The 20,263-nt window shown below is 41.4% G+C and overlaps 1 protein-coding gene and 1 long non-coding RNA gene across 3 annotated transcripts; one reads left to right on the forward strand and one right to left on the reverse strand.

Moving 5' to 3' along the window:
• The first annotated feature begins 8,989 nt into the window (after positions 1-8,989).
• LOC145118997 (uncharacterized) lies at positions 8,990-11,628 on the forward strand. Of its 2 annotated transcripts, none has more exons than XR_013713585.1 (4): positions 8,990-9,312; positions 9,563-9,797; positions 10,936-11,009; positions 11,295-11,628. It is a non-coding gene; the product is annotated as an uncharacterized LOC145118997 (long non-coding RNA). The 2 variants fall into 2 exon arrangements; XR_013713584.1 differs by having other exon boundaries at positions 8,993-9,312; positions 9,580-9,797.
• Positions 11,629-14,224: 2,596 nt separating this feature from the next.
• On the reverse strand, positions 14,225-14,635 carry LOC145121415 (uncharacterized). Its single transcript, XM_079057165.1, has one exon. The coding sequence runs from the start codon at positions 14,633-14,635 to the stop codon at positions 14,225-14,227; it is 411 nt and encodes a 136-aa protein (XP_078913291.1).
• Between the last annotated feature and the right edge of the window lie 5,628 nt (positions 14,636-20,263).

Consider the following 20,263-nt stretch of genomic DNA (forward strand, 5'->3'; position numbering starts at 1 on the left):
CCCACAACCAACAGGTTGGAATGCCCACATACTATGAGTCCAGTCATCCTCGAGATGGAATACTCACAGCCCACAACCAACAGGTTGGAAAGCCCAGGTCTATTGGCTTTCGCACAAAGCAGATAAGCCTCAACCGCCAAACAAACATGTGCACATATAACAGATAATCACATAACAGTCTATAGACAACAACTTATCTAACGGACCATACCACATAGCACATAATACCATCCTATCTACCAGGATACCGATCTAACAGATCATACAACATAGCACATAATATTATCCTACCCTCTAGGATACCGATCTAACAGATCATACTAGCATAACATAACCAGATAAGAATCCAAAGGGCCGTCCTTGGTGCCTTAGATCCTTGAGTATAATGAGTATAACTCACCTCGCAACTGCCGACTGGAAATAGAAAGCTCAACTCTCGGATCATCGCCACCAACTCCACCACCTATATCCAACACATCCCAAAGTTCATAAATTCCCGAGATACCCCCAGAAGTCAACTGGTCAACCCTTGGTCAAAGTCAAAACCAACTAGCAAGGTCAACAGTCCATGTTAACCTCAACTCGTCGAGCACCCTCAACTACTCGCCGAGTTCTTGCCTAATTTTACCAACTCGCCGAGTCACTCACTAACTCGCCGAGTCCAGGGCAATCTTCATCGGACTCGCCGAGTTACTCATCCGACTCGTCGATCCCACGACCAACTTCATCGGACCCGCCGAGTCGACCATGCCACTCGCCGAGTCCCTTCAGACCTTCATCCATACAGATGCTTTTTAAGCCATGCAAAGGCTCTAGATTGTAGATCCAACCTTCCAAGGCCTGCTTATCTCGTAAAGTTGCAAACTTTACGTGCATGCAAAGCTTTAAGGCCCTAAAATGACAAAACTAAGCTTGAAATGAAGTCCAACACTTGAGGGAAGGCTCATACTTGCCAAAGCTCTGCTACCTTTATGGATCTAGAGACCAAAGGGAGTCCATATCTGAAGTTTCAACTTCAGATCTTGACTCAAACACAAAATCCTTTCCTAAAACCCACCCAAAAAGAGGTTAAAGATGAGATGAGCCAAAGAGACAGCTTAATACCTTCCAGAGAGTGTCAATTGATGTATATCTTTTCTTCCCACGAGTTCCTAGCTTAGATTTTACTTGTTTCCCCCAAGTGTTCCTCACCAAGATCTCTCTTCCAAGCTCTATCACACCAAAGAAATACACACACACGATTTAGGGTTTAAGGGTGCCAAGGAGCTGTAAAAGGGAGGCTGGGGAAGGCCAATGATCCTTTAAATAGGGTGCAATACCCCGGGATTTAGGGTTTCATCTTCCAGCTCCTACTCGTCGAGTCCCTTCTTGGACTCGGCGAGTAGATCACTAAAACACGCGGACCAACCCGTTGCTACTCGACGAGTGGGGCAGCCAACTCGTCGAGTAGACCTTGAAACCAAGAAAATTCTTACATAGACCAATACCTGAAAATTGGGGTGTTACAGTCTCCCTGACGGACCACCCTCGCAAGATATCATCATGTTAATCGCTCATCGAATAACAAACTCTAGGAACACTCTACCAATTATGTTTCTCTAATCGACCCCGGTCGTAACTCAAAAGGAACGGAAAGGTCATATCCCATCAATGACCCACCGCCTGAGTAGCTATCAGAACTCTTCTGAAGGAATGATCCTCAAACTCCCATAATCATAAGCCCCAATTCCTCTCAAATGTTCCTTCCGACACTGAACACCAGGTCAACTCCCGACCCAACAGTTGGACCTCCAAGGGCTACTCATTGCTCATCCGACCAGTCATTCTTTATAACTCCCTTTCACACTAGCTATCTCAGCCCTTCATGTGATACGCGAAGTCATGAAGTTCGCCTTACCTCAAGCGAACACTACAATCCCCTCCTGAAGTCGCCTCACTTCCGACCTATGTCATCTACTACTTACTAGTTCTGTGTGTCTCGTGGTCCTTCCCAAACCAACGAACTAGCTCGCTCAAGTCTAAAACATCAGACGGAGACACATCTCTCTCAGAATGAGATCTACCCGAAATATCAAACTGCTCGTCTTCCACACAGATAGAACCAAACTCATCCACCAGAGTCTGGTCTGACAAAGAATTGGAATCACTCATCCCAATCTAGCACTCAACTCATGACCCATGTTCCACGATTATACGCATGCATTACACCTCGATCCGTCCGATTCGCGACAACCCCTCTTTAACTCAAAACATAACGGTTTTTTACCACTGCCGAGATCCCAGTCTCGCCCTTGGTTCGGCCCCCAGGTTCTCACAGACTCTTCTGGTAAGGCTACCCATGCCTAAGAGCCGCTCTACGTCATACCCTGACTAATAAGGCTGCAGCTCCCCGCAGTTATACAACACTTTCTCTCACTGACTAACAAGTGCTACGACCCCCCCATAGTCTTGCGATACTCTATCTATCTCTCTCTCTCTCTCTCTCTCTCTCTCTCTCTCTCTCTCTCTCTCTGGCTCACTAATGCTACGGCTCCCTGCAGTCTTACAATACTATCTCTCTCTCTCGCTGACTCACGAATGCTACGGCTCCCCACGGTCTTATGGTACTCTCCCTGACTCATGTATGTTACGGCTCTCCAGAGTCACACGATACTCTCTCTCTGATTCACGTATGCTACGGATCTCCGCAGTCACACGATACTCTCGCACGTATGCTACGGCTCTCCGCTGTCACACGATGCTCTCTCTCTCTCTGACTCACGTATGCTACGGCTCTCCGCAGTCACACAATACTCTCTCTCTAACTCACGTATGCTACGGCTCTTCGCAGTCACACGATACACTATATTTATCTCACGTATGCTACGGATCTTCGCAGTCACACGATACTCTCTCTCTATCTCATGTATGCTACGACTCTCCGCAGTCACACGATACTCCCTCTATAACTCACGTATGCTACAGCCCTCCGCAGTCACACGATACTCTCTCTTACTCTCCCTGGTCTCTCCCCACGGTCTCCCCTGACATTCCTAAGTGATTACTCCCACCCAGACCCGTTTACTCTCTTATTACCCCATATTCTCATTCACAAGTCGTTACTACACTGAGTCCACTATCAAATACTCCACGGTCCAACATAGATAGGTACACTCACCCACCCATGTTAAGCATCACTACTCCTGAAGACAACCGTCGTGGCAAACACTTTCTCTTGTTGTCATTCACATTCTTGGATAATCCCGTTTGATGACAATTAGCTGAAGGGTTCCCACTGGAACAATAGCCACTCGGTACTCCACTTTCCATATCACAAAATCAAGTCTCAAATAATCCTAAAAGTTTAGGGCGTAATACTCAAATACCCCGGTACACCATCACAGAACATCACGATGTCTTGTCTCATTCGCGGATCTTCCACTCACGGCATCATACTCGGATACCACAATACACCCTCTCAGAATCTCATAACGTCTTTCCTCGACCACCAATCTTCCACCCGCACAACTCGCAATCCTCGAAATACTCCAACTCACAACTTGAAACACGGAGGAATCATCGATGATTGAGAACACCTTGGCGACAATCTGAACCTTATCTTCTTCTGAACACATACAACATGCATTATCTCGCTCTGAACCTTACCTCATCCACCTATAACCCAAGGCTCATGTGTCTGTATCGCAGATATCTATAGCCAGTTCTCTAACCGCGCTTAAACAAATCTCTGATCTTCTCAATAAAAGACCCAGTTCTCCCCCACTCAGGGTTCGAACCATCACCAATTGACATACCAAAGTCCACCCCACAGACTGGCTTGCCACATGTACCAATTCCGGCTCATGGAATATACCACACAGCACTCGATGATCTTCCGGATAATGACCAAATAACTCCAAGTATCCCGTAACCCAGACAAAAATCTCATAATCCTCCTAACGTGACTGCATCTAGTCGTCTTGAAATCTCAGACCGACACACTGCCGAATATCCCAACTGTCCCGAATTAGTCACGACTCTCAATCTGGAAATAATGCACAATCACACACCTTGTCTCTGATCCTTCATCCAACGTCCCATCGTGTGGATCATCATAGCAACAGGAGACTTCACTCTCACAGCCGATACACAACATAAGCAACGAGGGCCACCGCCCTGGTATACTCCTCTTAATCACATGCAATTGCTGCTAAAAAGTATGACTCACCCAGGAAGGTACTTTCTTGTTTTCTTTTATCTCAGTCCCCACTAATGACTCTCTCATGGTAAAGGAAATACTTCGCAGTAGACATGTTGCTCAAATACTCTGATGAAAAGGTCGCAACCATATGCTACCCCGCAGGGTTTACCTCCAACTCTGAAACCGGAAGCTCGATATCTATTTTGCTTCTCCCAGGAAACAGGAACAACGCAACTCTCGTCACAAAAAGTGACATCTCAACTATCGCCTGATTGCTCCATTCAGACCGTAATAAAATCTCATATCTACTCATTCCTGAGTCTTGCGAATCCGACTGGAATCTCACCAATGGAATCTCTCAGAACTAACTCGATTTCCCTCTCCAAGTATGTCCTACTGAAACTCGTTCAACATGGCCCTCTGGCCCCACACTCTATCATATCCGTCCTCCGTCTAGACAATCACAACAGGACAACTAGTAAATTCAAAAGTACTATCCGCTACGAATCATGATGCTCGAACCATGTTATCCCTTCTCAATCTGCTGCGAATCATGGTACTCGAACCATGTTATCTTTTCTCAATCTACTATGAATCATGGTACTCGAACCATGTTATCTCTTCTCAATCTGTTACGAATAATGGTACTCGAACCATGTTCTCTCTTCTCAATCTGCTACGAATCATGGTACTCGAACCATGTTCTCTCTTCTCAATCTGCTACTTAGAACCTCTGGTATTCTCCCTGTTTCGAGTATGGGTCCTCTGCTTTCAGTAGTACGGGCCCATACTACCTGCCACATCTACCCATACTTTCCACATGGACCGTCCCAGATTTCCTAAGTAGCTGCTCAACCTTCTCGATCACCAATCCCGATACACATGTTCGCCCTCCAGCGAATACCCTCATCCATCAGTGTACTCATGTAACTCAAGTCACTTCCTAGGCTCTTCCTATGTTCTCACACTCTTCTGCCATCAGCTGCTGAACAACTCCTTATGATGCCAGCCATCTACCTCCTGAATATCGTCATATTCACTTAGTAGCTGTCTCCCATCATCAAAAGTTCCACAAAGCACAAAGCAAGCAGCATTCAGGCATCGAATCACTCTAGCACACAACTCCACTTGCTATATACGCAACTCTGAGAGACCTTACCATATTCAGGCATCCCTTCCTCTCATGGGTATCTCACTACTCTATCAGTAAACTCCTCAAATGAACATCTAGGTATCTCTACTAGATCATCACTCAACTCATAACTCTCTCTAGGTGATTCCTGCTAAATACTCTTACTCAGCTCATACTCAAAACACATCACAGATAGCAGCAACTCCTAGGCTAAGGCATCACAAATCAGGCCACTCTAGTCCTAAAATATGAAATACCTAGCCTACCCTCTAACATGCATAATATCTCATAAAATATCTCATAATATCTCATAACACAAAAGTAAGGGTATTTTGGGAAATCACCGTTCCGGCTCTGGCTGATTGTACACACGGCTCCAACTCGTTTTCTCTTAAACTCTTTCTCATTTTAGAAAAATTTATCTCTTTTGAATTTTTTTCTCAAATCCTCAATTTGAGTCCAAACACACCCGTAGGTGCATCCGAATCCCTCAAACCAAGGCTCTGATACCAACTTGAAACAACGTAAATTTTCAAACAAAATTTTCATTTAAAATCACGTAATTCTCAAAACACCTTTCACAAAAATCCCATTTATTTAATTTACAATCCAGGATCCTCAAAGCATAACTCTTTTCTCTGGTGTGTACAATCAAACTGACGCCTTCCCGCGATCCTGAAAAGAACCTGAAACATGTAGCACATAACACGGTAAGCACGAAGCTTAGTGAGTTCCCCAAAATACCACACATATCTCATTATCCTCTCATGACTATAGCTCAATAAGACCCTCCGGTCAATGTGTCTCAATGGGACGCTCCAGTCCCACAACTCAGGTGGACCCTCCGGCCGTAACTCATATGGACCCTCCGGTCCTAACTCAGTAAACTCATAAATATACACAACATAAATCACAAAGACAATAAGCAGGATATCTCAATACACAGTATATGCACATACGACCCTCCAGTCACACATAGATTACCACTCAAGGTAAGTATAGTGAGAAGACTCACCTCGGATGATGAACAACTCCTATAGATGTTGCTGTTGCACCGGTCTCTAACACTTGACAAAAATCCACAATTACTCCATTAAGATCTAAGTCGAAATCCTCACTCTTTAGGTCTACAGGTAGTCCACTAACTAGCCCATTAATAACCTAAAAATCATTGGGCCCACCAAGGCCCGATAATGATTGGGCTCTCCCGAGGCCCAACTCTCAAGTCCAAGTGACAAGCCCAACACAAGGGCCCAAGGCATAATATAATATTTCTCTGCTCAAAGTCTCTAATACACAAGCCCAAAGATCCATGCCCAACCCTCAAGGCCCATTATAAAATTCAGCCCAAAAAGCTCACAGTGAGGTTACGCGGGGCGTACATCCCTTGGTACGCTCAGCGTACTCTAGCATACACGAATCTGATCGGGGACACCAACCCAGTACGCGGGGCGTACTGGAATTACGCTGGGCGTACGCCCAGTTTTGCTTAGTCCATTCTCTTGGTCTTAACTCGTTAAGACCTTAGCTCATTTCTCAGATCTGGACTCCCTAATAGCTCTTACTCCATAAAGTCAGTGACTTTAAGCCTTTGCATGGCTGATATGGTCATAAACACACAAAACACACATTCTCTCATCTCAAAAAGCTCATTTCTCTTGAATGGCTTGATTCCAACGACCAAGGCTTGATTTTTATGATACTGCACCACTAATTGCACTCAAAAGGGTTTATCAAAGTCTCTGAAGCTCAATATCTCATAAAGTCTCAAAATTTTGGGACAAAAACCCTAAAATACTCTACTATAATGCATAAATCAAAATAGTAAGAAACCTTGAAGCTTTATACCTCAATATGAAGCTCCCAACAGATATATGCTCAGATCCAAGGGCCTGGACTCTTACTCCTTCTTCTCCAAAGCTTCTTCTTCACTCCAAGAACACACAAGGTCACTCAAAGGCTCTCAAATGCACTCACAAGCTCTATGAACAAAGGTTTAGGGTTTTGGAGGGTTTGTTGACTGAGAATGGTGGCCAGGAATGAGGACATCTCATTCTTTATATAGGGACACCTCCCCTTATTTAGGGTTTCCTTCTCTGCCTAGTACGCCCAACGTACCATCTTGTACGCCCAACGTACTAGGTGGATCCGCTTAAAATTCACGCACATGAGTACGCTAAGCGTACACACACGTACGCCCAGTGTACTCCGTTGCCACCTTTTTCAATTAAAGGACTTATCTTGCCCAATCTTCAAACTGTCATAGCTCCCTTGTTATAAGTCCGTTTCCCATGATCCTCATATGTACGTAAAAGCGACGAGAACCCCTACGCTTCAACTCGTCGCAGCCCCGAGACTTCCTCATGCCCGGTTTGTAGCCCACGAATCCCTAAATCACGGACGATCCAGAACAGGATGTTATAGTGCATGAACTCGTCGAGTTGGGAGATAACTTAACGAATTGGGGTTGACTGGGAGTTGACCTTCACTTTGATTTTGACCAGGATGTTGACTTTGACCAGGGGTAAAATGGTCATTTTACCCTAAGAACGATTATCAGATTTTGATTAAGTGTTATTATGAAATTGATAGTCGGGGAGTCGCCGGAGTAGCAGTCATGGATTTTTCACTCGAGTTTTCAGCAGTTAGTCTTACGAGGTGAGTTTCCTTCAGTAGGAACGGGTCTACGACACCAAGGTCGGCCTGTGTATATGATATGATAGTAGCTGAGTGTAGGCGGGCCCCGAAACTCGTAGCAGCCGAGTGTGGGCAGGCCCGAAACTCATAGTATTATTTGAGTATAGTTATGTGATTGATTGATAGAAGTAAATATACTTGTTGTCTGTGTGATACTTGTGTGCATGTCGGACAACGGAGTGTGGGCGGGGCCCGAATCTCCTAGACAGCGGAGTGTGGGTGGGGCCCAAATCTCCTAGATAGCGGAGTGTAGGCGGGGCCCGAATCTCCTAGATAGCGGATTGTGGGCGGGGCCCGAATCTCCTAGACAACAGAGTGTAGGCGGGGACCGAATCTCCATGAGAGTGGGTGGGGCCCGTATCTCCTAGTTGCATGATTATGTGTATGGTATGTAGTGGTTTGGGGAGACTCACTAAGCTTCGTGCTTACAGTTTTCAGTTTTGGTTTCAGGTACTTCCACTAGCAAGGGGAAGGGCTCGGGATGATCGCATGACACACACCACAGTTTTCTAGCCTGGGAGATTTACTCTGATATTTGATATGAGATTTTGAGATGTTGACAGATATTACTATATTTTGAGATACATCATTTATGATTTTATATGATGATGATGATACTTATGGTATTATTAATGTTTTAAAAATGAAATTTTTGGCCTATATTTTTGGGATGTTTCAAGTAGGTATGTAACCCTGCCTACCTGGGCAGTAATCCTGAAGGGTCCAATAAATCGGAGGCCCAACTTGCCCTGCTTCCGAAATCGGATGACACATTTCCAAGGTGACACCTTCAGCAGTACCAATTCCCCTACCTAAAACTCGAGGTCTGAACGTCGTCGATCAGTATAACTCTTCTGTCGACTTTTCACGACCCGCAATCTTTCGTGCACCTACTGAATCAACTCTGTACACTACAAATTAAATTACATTTAGTGGCATAATCAGTTTTAGTTTTGCCGCTTTGAACCCTGAAAATTAAAAGTTTTCCGCCACCCCGAATTCGTTTTCATCTTCCCTCTTGATCTCCAATTTTTTTGACCTAATCCCCACCCTCCAAAAATCAACACCATCGTCCCACCCCAACCCCAAATCGACTTATGTTTCAACTCATTTCTTCCCTTGCTCATTCTATGTGCATACACTCTTCTCACTCCTCTTTCACTTGCATAGACACACCATCCCCTATCCATCACTCTCTTTACGTCTCTTCTTGTCTGAATCTTCCTTTTCAGCAGATTTTGCGACTAGGGCTTGCAAAGTATCATGTTTGTAATTTAGATTGGATTTTGAAGATTGTTGTAAGGTAAATTTTTATCCCCAATTTACGGTTTTACTATGTGTTGATTCTCTATTTGGGTTGTGGCGTTTGAAGATGAATCTATTTGGGAAATAGGTTTCAGATTCAAGTCCCTATTTCTTTCTTCAGAAATCTAACTTGTAGACTACTCCTGCCTAAAGCTACCACACTTTTGGAGAGTACCCTTTTTTTCTTTCCTTGAACACTCACGTATCGTTCACTCTCTTGACCAAAAAAGTGTTGATTTCATGTCTAGAGTTTTGGTGTCTTCAGGGCAAAGTCAAAAGACGTGCATTCCTCCAGCTCTACACTACATCCCACCAAGATCAGCTCATGAAGATGTCATTAACGAAGCTCAAATGGTTATGTTCCCAGTTTTTGAAGACCTTCTGTCTAAAACGCAGCTCTCCCCTCTCGACATTGACATTATTATAGTCAACTGTAGCGGGTATTGTTCCACTCCATTTGCTATCGTCAATCATTATCAACAGGTACCTCTTAAAAGTTCACAAGAACTCCCATTCTCTCTTTGGGTAATCAGAATTCTATATATCATCTGATGAACATTTTTTTCAGTTTCAAATATTTTTTTTATATGGACCGATTCTCTCTTTGTTAACTGGATTATGAAGATTAGGAAATATAAGAATGGGGTCAGGATGTAAGTTCTAACAAATATTCATTTTTTCTTTCTGTTATTCTTCTAGTGATTACTTTAATCTGGTCTAATCGTTTTACCTTTTTTTGGGTTTTATATTTTCATAGTTGTTTAAATTTCACTCTCATTTTCCTGATTTTATGGTGAAAATGCATCAGTTTTGACATGGCTACTTTAATTTCATCTAATTTTTTTGTTTATGAGTTTCCAAGATAACCCAATTTGGGTTCTTGGTTTGAATTTTCATACAAATTTTGATATTATATTAAGTCGCATAATCAAAACAAATAGTAATAGGAAATAAAGCAAACAACTATAAACGGAGTATATAAGATCAAAGGCATGCTTATGTTTTCCGTTTATCATACATTGGAAAAAAATCCACTCTTTAGGCTTTTTTTATATTTTATTTTCATTAATTTTTCATGAATCCTTGCAACAACAGATTTTAACCAATGAAGCCAAGCTAATATTTGTTAGTATGAATTGATAGTGTATTAGTGTAGTAAACACACATGCCCAAGTCTGTTTGTTATGATGTTAATAACTGAAGGTATGTTGATTTATCATGAACTAGGGACATAATTACCGGTTCTACTATTAGCTTATTGGTATAGTAAGGGGATGTAACATGGAATTGCTGTAAAATTTGATAAATCTTCATGTTATAATGTGTATTAACTATTCTTTCGCAAAGGGGTAGTTTGGTAAATTTCATGTCTTTTTTCCTTTTTTTATCATTTCAAGGGTTTTTATGAGCTTGTGATATGTTATTTAGAGGAGTAGTTTGGTAACAAACTAATAATGTTGTAAACTTATAGCATTGTACTTTCAAAGTTCAATGTTATAATTAGAAAAAAAAAGTTTAACAAAACTACTGCACTTCTGTTCTTTTTTCTTATCAAAATGTTTCTTGAACTAGGATATCTCTTCTTGATATTCTTTAATTTTCTTATGGTACATCATTACAGGTACCCTTTGTCGAGACGTATTAAGGCAACATTCTCAAAATTATTCTTGTTTCATCATCCTTAGTTACATAAAGGTACTTTTTTATCCATTTAATAATATATTTATACAAATTGTTAATATGTTGTAATGGTTGCCTATTGTGGTTGTAGGTACCTATTAAAATTATTCATAATATAATGCTATAATTAGAAAAAAAATTATAAATGAGAAGGACATTGCTATTCTTTTTATTTATACCTTCAAGCGTTTAAAATTGTAGTATCTGAGAAGGAATTCTATTAAGGAAACCAATGTTTACAAATTGTTCCTTTTTCTTGATTATTCACTTACTGAAGTTTTTTTTTCATTTTTCTTGTAGGAGGCGAGACAAAATTATGGATTCATACAATGTTATGTTCTTTTCTAAGGGTGACAAATTTGTTGATTCATATGGTGTCATGCTCGTTACCACATGAGCCATTTGCCTAGAAGAAAAACTCAAGATGAATAATTATACAAAGTTAGAGGTCAATCAAGTTTTATGTTTCTTCCTCAACAAGTATTGACTTCAATAGTATTATGTTTGGAGTACTATCACAACATTTAGGCTTATTAATCTTTTTTTTTTGGAGACAATTGTGTTTTGAGTAGTGAGAATATTGTTGTTAGACAAGTTTGATTTAAAGTAATGATATTGTATTTTCTATATATTATCTTAATTGTCTTATTTTAAATTTATATTCTATTTAAAATTTAAAAAACCAGACCTAATTTTTTAGTATAATTTTTTATTTTAAAAATATCACTAAAATCATGTAAATAATATTTATTTTTACAGTTAAATAGTGGCATAAAAATAGTGCCATTAAAACCTACATGTGTTATAGTGGCATAATAGAAAAGTGCCACTAAAACCTAATAAGGCTGCAACGACACAACCAAAAAATGCCACTAAAGGTCTTTAGTGGCACGACTTTTAGTGACACTATTTTTTTGTGCCGCTGATTCCCAGGGTGGCTTTAGTGGCACTTTTCAGTTTTTAGTGGTACTTTTTCTATGCCACTAAATGTCATTTTATTTGTAGTGGTAGTCTTAAGCACCACATCGGTGCTTCCCATGACCCAATGACCAACCTCGCCCAACAAATCTGGGTCGTGCATCTTCTCCTATACAACATCTCAAATGGTGGTCGATCAATACTGACATGATAACTGTTCTTGTAAGAGAACTCGGCCAGTGGATGGTAAGTATCCCTACTCCCTCCAAAATCTAACACACAAGCCCATAGCATATCATCGAGCATCTGGATCGTCCACTCGCTCTGGCCATTGGTCTGAAGGTGGTATGCTGCACTAAAATATAACTGAGTACCCAACTCCTCATGAAATTTCCTCCAAAACGTGGAGGTGAAACGAACATTTCGGTCCGAGACCACCGAAACTGGCACCCCGTGTTGAACTACCACCTCCCGGACATAAACATCTGCTAGCTTCTCCGTGGATATGCTCTCGGCAATCAGTATGAAATGTGCACTCTTAGTCAGTCTGTCCACAATGACCCAGATAGAATCAACACCGTGTGCCTTCCTTGGCAATTTTGTGTTGAAATCCATAGTGATCTCCTCCCACTTCCACATGGGAATGGGTAAAGGCTGCATCTTGTCGTGGGGTCTCTGATGCTCGGCCATGACTTTTCTGCAAGTCAGACATCATTCGACAAACCAAGCTATCTCCCTCTTCATACAGGGCCACCAATAAATCAACCTCAAATCCTTGTACATCTTAGTGGCCCCCGGATGGATAGAAAACTTTGACTTATGCGCCTCCTACAGAACCTTCTGTCTCACCCCACCTAATGTCGGGACCCAAACTCTACCACACTGAGTCAATAATCCACGACTATCCCTGATAAACAAGGGAACTTGTCCCCTGATCCGCTCGACCTTCCAATTTTCTTTTTTTCAAACCCTCCACCTAAGCTTCCTTGATTAAATCTAATAAAGGCAAGGTGACGACCATCCTTAAGAAAACATCTCTGAAAGGAGTACTCTCCGCCTTGCGGCACAAAGAATCGGCCACCACATTGGCCTTCCCAGGGTGGTACAAAATCTCGCAATCGTAATCTTTTACCACATCCAACCATATCCGCTACAGCATATTCAGATTTGGCTTATCCATCAAATATCTCAAACTCTTTTGGTCGGTGTAGATAGTACACCGGACACCATAAATATAGTGCCTCCAGATCTTGAGGGCAAAAACTACAACTCCTAATTCCAAATCATGAGTGCAGTAGTTCGCCTAATGAGGCTTCAGCTTCCTAGAAGCGTAACCAATCACGTGGCCCTACTTCATATGAACAGCTCCCAAACCCGTAATAAAGGCATCGCAGTAAAACACGAAATCATCCAAACCCTTAGGGAGAGCGAGAATCGGGGCCTCACACAATCTTCGGCTCAGAGTCTCAAAAGCCAACTATTGATCAGGCTCCCAACGAAAGGTCAAACTCTTCTTTGTCAGGCGGGTCAAAGGCACAACAATCTTGCAGAAATCATGGATAAATCTCCAATAATACCCTGTGAGACCTAAGAAAATCCGAATCTGAGATACGGTCCTTGGGACCTCCCAATGCATCACAACCTCGATCTTTTTTGGGTCAACCAAGATTCCCTTCTGGTTGACGATGTGCCCCAGAAACTGCACCTCGCGTAACCAAAACTCACATTTGGAGAATTTGGCATAAGGCCTCTCCCTCCTTAGCATCTCCAACACCTCTCGCAAATGTTGCTCGTGCTGTTCGTTGGTCTTGGAATAGACCTGAATATCATCGACAAATACAATCACAGACCGATCCAGCATCGACCTGCAGACCTGGTTCATGAGATCCATGAACGCCACCAGTGCATTGGTGAGCCCGAATGACATCACCACGAACTCGTAATGACCATAACAAGTCCTGAAGGATGTCTTCTGCACATCCTCATCCCTGACCCTCATCTGGTGATATCCCGGCCATAAACCAATCTTAGAAAACCAAGATGCACCCTGAAGCTGATTAAACAGATCGTCAATCCTAGGAAGTGGGTAACGGTACCGTTGGATTGTTCAACTCACAATAGTCAATGCACATCCTGTGTGAACCATCTTTCTTCTTCACAAATAGAATCGCTTCTTCCCATGGAGAACTACTCGGACGAATAAAAGCCTTGTCTAGCAGCTCCTGTAGCTGCGTAGACAACTCTGACATCTTAGGTGGTGTCGGGCGATACGGCGCCTTGGCTATCGGAGCCGTACCGGCTACCAAATCAATCTAAAACTCAACATGCCTCTTGGGAGGCACTTCAAGCAAATCCTCGGGGAAAACATCAGGAAAATCCCGCATAATGGGTACCCTATTTAACTCTGTCGTGTCCTCAACCCATGTGTCAGAAACATCAGCTAAGAACCCAGAACAATCCTGATGCAGATATCTCTTGGCCCTCGCAGCTGAACAGAGAGCTGGCCTCTGCAAAGCTCTCCCACCAAAAATATCAAGTTCTCCACCACTTGGGGTTCGAACCACTAGCTGCCACTCGCAATCAGTCACGACCCTGTTGGGGCCCAACCAATCTATCCCGAAGATAACCTTTGATCCTCTCACGGGAACCAACACCAAATTAATAGAGAATCTCTCGCTAAACATGTTCATGACACACCCACGGAAAACCCTCGAAGCACTCATGGTACGATCATCCGCAATCTCCGCCTCTAGGGGGAATCCAAGGTCCCCAGGGCATCTCGAAACTTCTTGCTGAGCGCAAGAGATACAAAGGATCGGGTAGCCCCCGAATCGAATAGAACATGAGCAGACAAATCATTGACCAAAAAGGTCCCTATACAAGATCATAATACACATAAGCATAAACAAAAGAAAGCAATAAAAGATAGGGTTAAAACACATACCAGTAACTACATTCGGCGCTGCACGAGCCTCATCGGTGGTCAGCTGAAAAGCCCTGCTTTTCACCACAGGAGCCTCCGCCTTGCCCTGGCGGCCATCAATAATCCTCAAGATGGTTGGCGCAGGCACCACCACTGCTCCCCTATACAACCTCAGACAATCGGCCTTTTTATGGCCGGTCTGATTGTAATGAAAGCAAATTAGAGCCCTCCTGAGGCAATCTCTGCTCACGTGGCCCGACTGGCAACAAATAAAACTTCCTGAACCTGCTGACTGGCAAGCTCCACTATGCGGCTTGCCACACTTGGCGCAACGGCCCGAACCTGCTAGCCTCTGGTATGGGTATCAGAGGTCTTGGGTCTCTTAGCCTGACCCACAGCTTCCTGAACCTGCTCCGACTTCCACTTCGTCCGAAGCTCCAACTCAATCTCCTTTTCGCAGGCCTTCTCGATCATATCATTCAGGGCCTTGCACCCCGAGAAGCTCACGAACTCCCTGATATCATCCATCAGCATATCATGATATCTCGTCTTCCTCATCTCCTTATCCGCAACATATTGCGGGACCAACAATGCTCTCTTTCTGAATTTGGTGGTAATCTCCACCAAAGTCTTTGTAGTCTGGCGAAGGTCCCGGAACTCCCTCGCCAGCTACTGCACCTCGATAGCTGGTACAAACTCCCTCTGAAACCTCTGAACAAAGTCCTCCCATGTCATCACTGCCACTATGTCTTCCCCCATGACTCGGGTAACCTCCTCCCACCAGTCTCATGCTCTGTCCCTCAGCAGGCAGGACGCGAATCCCCCCTCTGCCCCCTCAGGGCAAAAGCTCATACACTGAGCATTCTTCATGTCAGGGATCCAACGACGGCTAGCGATGGGGTCCTTAACCTCAAAGAACTCAGGCGCTCTACACACCTTGTGTTGGGTTTTGAGCATTCTAACACTCCTATGGTGTACATGCAACCCTATAAACCTTGGATCTATGTTTTCTCTATTATACATGCAAATATTAACTATTCCAAGGTTTCATCCTAACTAGCATATTATGAAGCACCTATACTACAAAGTTCTAGTTAGATGACATACCTTTTGATGTAGCTTGATGTCTTCAAGCTTTAAGAGCTTAGCCCCAATAGTGTGGAAGCCTCAAATGGAATCACAAATCACCAAAACACCTTGGAAGAACTTGAGAGAATATGTATGCACACTAAAATCGGCCCACTCTTATTTCACACATTTGTGCCAATTTTGCGAGCCAAGGACCCCTTTATATATTATGGAGGATTAGGGTTACATCCATGTAAACCCTAATACCCATGACCTTTCATTTACATATGATCCATGGGTTAAAAGCTCCATGGACCATCCATGAAAGCTTAGCCCAACCTAAATGAACTTGGCCCATTCCATATTTATAAGAGTCCATATTTAATTAGTTCTTTTTGATCACTTAATTAATTCTAAATTAATTCTTGATCAATACTAATTAAATAATATGATTCCATATTAATATATTAGAACTTATAATATATTAATATAAATCATAAATATAGTATTCTCAAAAGACTATCCATATAAATTGTGCCGGTGAAGTGCAACCCAAATGGACCATGCCGGGTCGGGTCAAGTACATACCAAATATAGTTATGGACTTAGACATTAATCCAACAGTCTCCCACTTGGATAAGTCTAAAACTATTATTGAGTATGACTTCAAAACCTAACTGGCAATCGTAGCTCTTAAAGCCGCTGTCGAACTCTGACCTTGTCAATGACTTGTCCATTAGATAAGGGATCATATATTCCTCCATTCTAGATATCATATGGACTGAGACATGGATTATAATCATTCTCTCTGTCCATTTGTTGTTTCCCGATTTTCGATTTATGATGACTGACTGATTGAACAAATCAAATCAGTCCTGGCTTGGCCAAGCACTCACATGTGTCATCGCTAAATCATCGAGGGGCCCACATATATCGCTTTTATCCCGAAGGTAAAAGGAATGGATAAACTTCGACTCATATGGCTTGTTCTACTACTTGTTGAATCATACACAAAGGCGCGTTTTATAACATCGAGTTACCAATGCGTTTTCGTGCAATCAATGTATAACCAACTCATAGTAACAACTCATATCTCTAGGTTTGAAGAATATAAGATATTATCGTCTCATGATCACTCGTGATAAAATCCATGAAGTGATTCAAATGAGCGCGGGTTGAATCCAATACTCAGAACTTATGAGCACTCATGAGTGTTGTAGCACCACTTTGTCCACCAACTTGGACCTCTACAAACCAACCCATGACAGTCTTGATTCATATCTACTTCCAACATATGACCGACTGTGGATGGTTTGAATAACTTAATCATTCAGGACGAGCGACTTAGTTACTCTGGAAGTCAAAACATGCAAAGTGAAACACAAGAATAAATGAATCAAATATGGTATCAAACCCTATGAATATAAATAAACACTTTTATTTATCACCATACTGATTACTCATTATTCATTGTTTCGGTTTTATCAACTTTATACTTGAATTAAAAACACTAGTTGTCCCATGCTCTAAGCATGTACACTATGTTTTTCTTAAACAATAGCTTTGCCATACAACAAGTATGCACTCTATGTTTGTCTATGATCCTTACTTTGTGAAATAAACCAATTGAACATAATTTCAATGATTCTAATTTCACACTCCCAAATCCTTATCGAAAAATGTGAGAATTTCAAATTCCTATCATTTATCGAAATCTATTTAGATTTTAAACTGATATGCACTGACCCTCCTGTAATGAATATGTACAAAGTCACAAAGACTTGTCAACAGTCATTATAAGGTATTCCAATGGAGATCAACTCCATGGAAACTAAGTCTCATATTCAAAGTACATTGCTTTGGACATGCTTCTTGCATTAAGTTTTCTAATCTTACACAGATAACTTCCACCTATGGAGACAACTCCATATTCTCATTTTGACTATCACTTCTGAATAAGAGATGCCTCTTTTCAGAATATGTCAATATGGTCCTTCCAAAATTAGCACTATACTTCCAACTGTCCCTGAGCAACCAATCTTTGGTAAACCTCAGATTGTCCTCAACAATTGCTTAATCATTTTAGTCATATCCAATTCTAGACCTTTTCCCTTCTTAATGCCTCTGGGCATTTGGAAAAATTTAGAAATGACAAATATTATAGCACATGCAATCGATCCTGTACCCAAAGCAAATGGTACACGATTCATGATGTCTCACATAAAGACATGATTCTAGACCAGTCTTTTGCTACAATATTTTTATTTGCCATGTTTTCAAAATTTGACTATGAAGAGGGATGCCGTAATCATAATCGAATTTTGAGAACGCAATATATAGAATTTCCTTAAGTTGAACCAATCCAACATGAAATTCATATATATATATATTCTTGACTAAGGATGATTAAGGTCTCAATCTAAGCCTTTAGAACTGAAATGAAGTATATCCTCTCCCTTAATTATAGCAAAACAACTTTTTCAATCCCTGCAGCCTCACGAATTGAAACTTTTGTTTTCTATAATTAACATTGCTAACTTGCAACACTAACAATAATTATCATGCTCCTACTAACATGATGATTATTAGCATAACACTTATGCTCCCACTAGCTTTGACATGTACTCAGAAATCAACTGGACTTCTAGAAATCAATACTTTATTGACTTTCTTACCAAAGTTCAGATTTCTGATACGAGATGCTTTGATAAAACTTTATCAAAATCATACACCTTTCCTTAGATAGCATGCATGTGTGTCTAAACAATTTCAGAACTATGAAAGGGGATGCCGTAATCATAGTCTCAATTGTTTAGACCTTTTGCAATCTGCTTCAAATCTACTTGGTGGAAGTGTTTCCTCACCATCATTTTCATGAATCGGAGAGAAACCTTATGACCCTTAGATTTTATGGTGTATGTGTTCTTATCCATGTGAATCGTCAAAACCATAGTCACAAGACAAGGATAATGACAAATCCAAACTCATATGGACTGAACTTATGCAATCTTAACTTCTTGCCACCTGGCAGTACAGGGCCTGCCATTGCTTCCAAGTTGTTATGCAACCAATTGAGAACTTTCAGAACTCCTATGCAAAGCCAACTTTAACTGGAATGGGCACAAAATATGTCAACACGATAGGTTATAAACCTCTAGTCGTGTGCTAGTGAAGAACCTCAGGTTTTATTCTTGATTAGTTCTTGAAATTCTTTTTAGGATCTTTAAGACTCCCACTATCCTCTTGACATATAAGACTATCTTGCCAAATATTCAAGAGATGGTGCGGATTCTTTATCAAGACAAACACTTCACACAATTGGCCTTAGTTGGCCTTTGTTTTATCCAAAACATCACAACTTACCAATTTCAAATGTACAAGAGTAGGACACTTTTACTCTTACATTTGACAAGTGTTTTAAACCTTTCTTTAAGATATGTCACTCAAGTTACAATCTTGGAGTATGACTCTAAGAATTGTTTTGGAACGAAGTATGACTCATCTTCCTGATCTAACCATTTCAACAATTCATGACTCCTCTTCTTAGTCATAAGAATGCACTAAGATGACCTTTAGAGGACTAATTGTGATATGATTTCTAAATCATTAAGATGATCACAAACATGATACTAAAGTACTCTCCCATCTTTTCAGATTTGAGAAACTTTTATCTTTCTGCCTAATTTGATTCTTCCCATTCGTTCTGCCATACATTGAGACTTTTCCAATGTTTCAGAATTATACTTAAACTTGTAAGTATAACCATATTTACTAAACTTTAGTAAATCAAATAGTCTTAACGAGCTTTGTGGTGGACATGACCAGTGCACAAGAATGTGTACTCGATCCCTTTAGTCCTTCACTTGACTCACACATCCATGTGAGCAAGTAATTAGTCTTGATTTTCCAATGCTTGAAAGTTCTCATTCATCATACTATTCAACTTGCATGATTCCAAGTTTCGGTCCAATTGAAACTTGGGTGATGAGGAACTTTCCTGATTTGGTAAATTTAGACACTACCACAAATGAAAGAATCAAATCCATTTTCCAATATTGCTGTCAGTGGAATCATATAAGCAACAATTTTCCACAAATGCCATTGTAAGGATACTTCAAATAAATAAAATTAAACAATTGTCTTTTATTTTAAAACTTTGCGGAAAAACTTATCCTTACAATCCACATGGAAAATTGTTGTTATCTATTCCTTAGCAATATATCATAACTTCTTAAGCAACTGCTCAAAATTCTGATGCGATCGAAATCCACCTTCGCACATAAACCTTGCTTTCCATTAGGGATTGAGTGACCTTGAACTTGTGGGTTAGGGAGAATAATTGGAGGAGGTGGAGGAAGAG

The sequence above is a fragment of the Lactuca virosa genome, chromosome 6, assembly GCF_052849685.1.
Source record: "Lactuca virosa cultivar CGN04683 chromosome 6, Lactuca_virosa_CGN04683_v6, whole genome shotgun sequence".
In the NCBI taxonomy this organism is placed as follows: Eukaryota; Viridiplantae; Streptophyta; class Magnoliopsida; order Asterales; family Asteraceae; genus Lactuca; species Lactuca virosa.

Excerpts from the sequence above, each read along its gene's own strand:
- LOC145121415 (XM_079057165.1), bottom strand. The coding sequence starts at position 14,635 with ATGAGTGCTTCGAGGGTTTTCCGTGGGTGTGTCATGAACATGTTTAGC.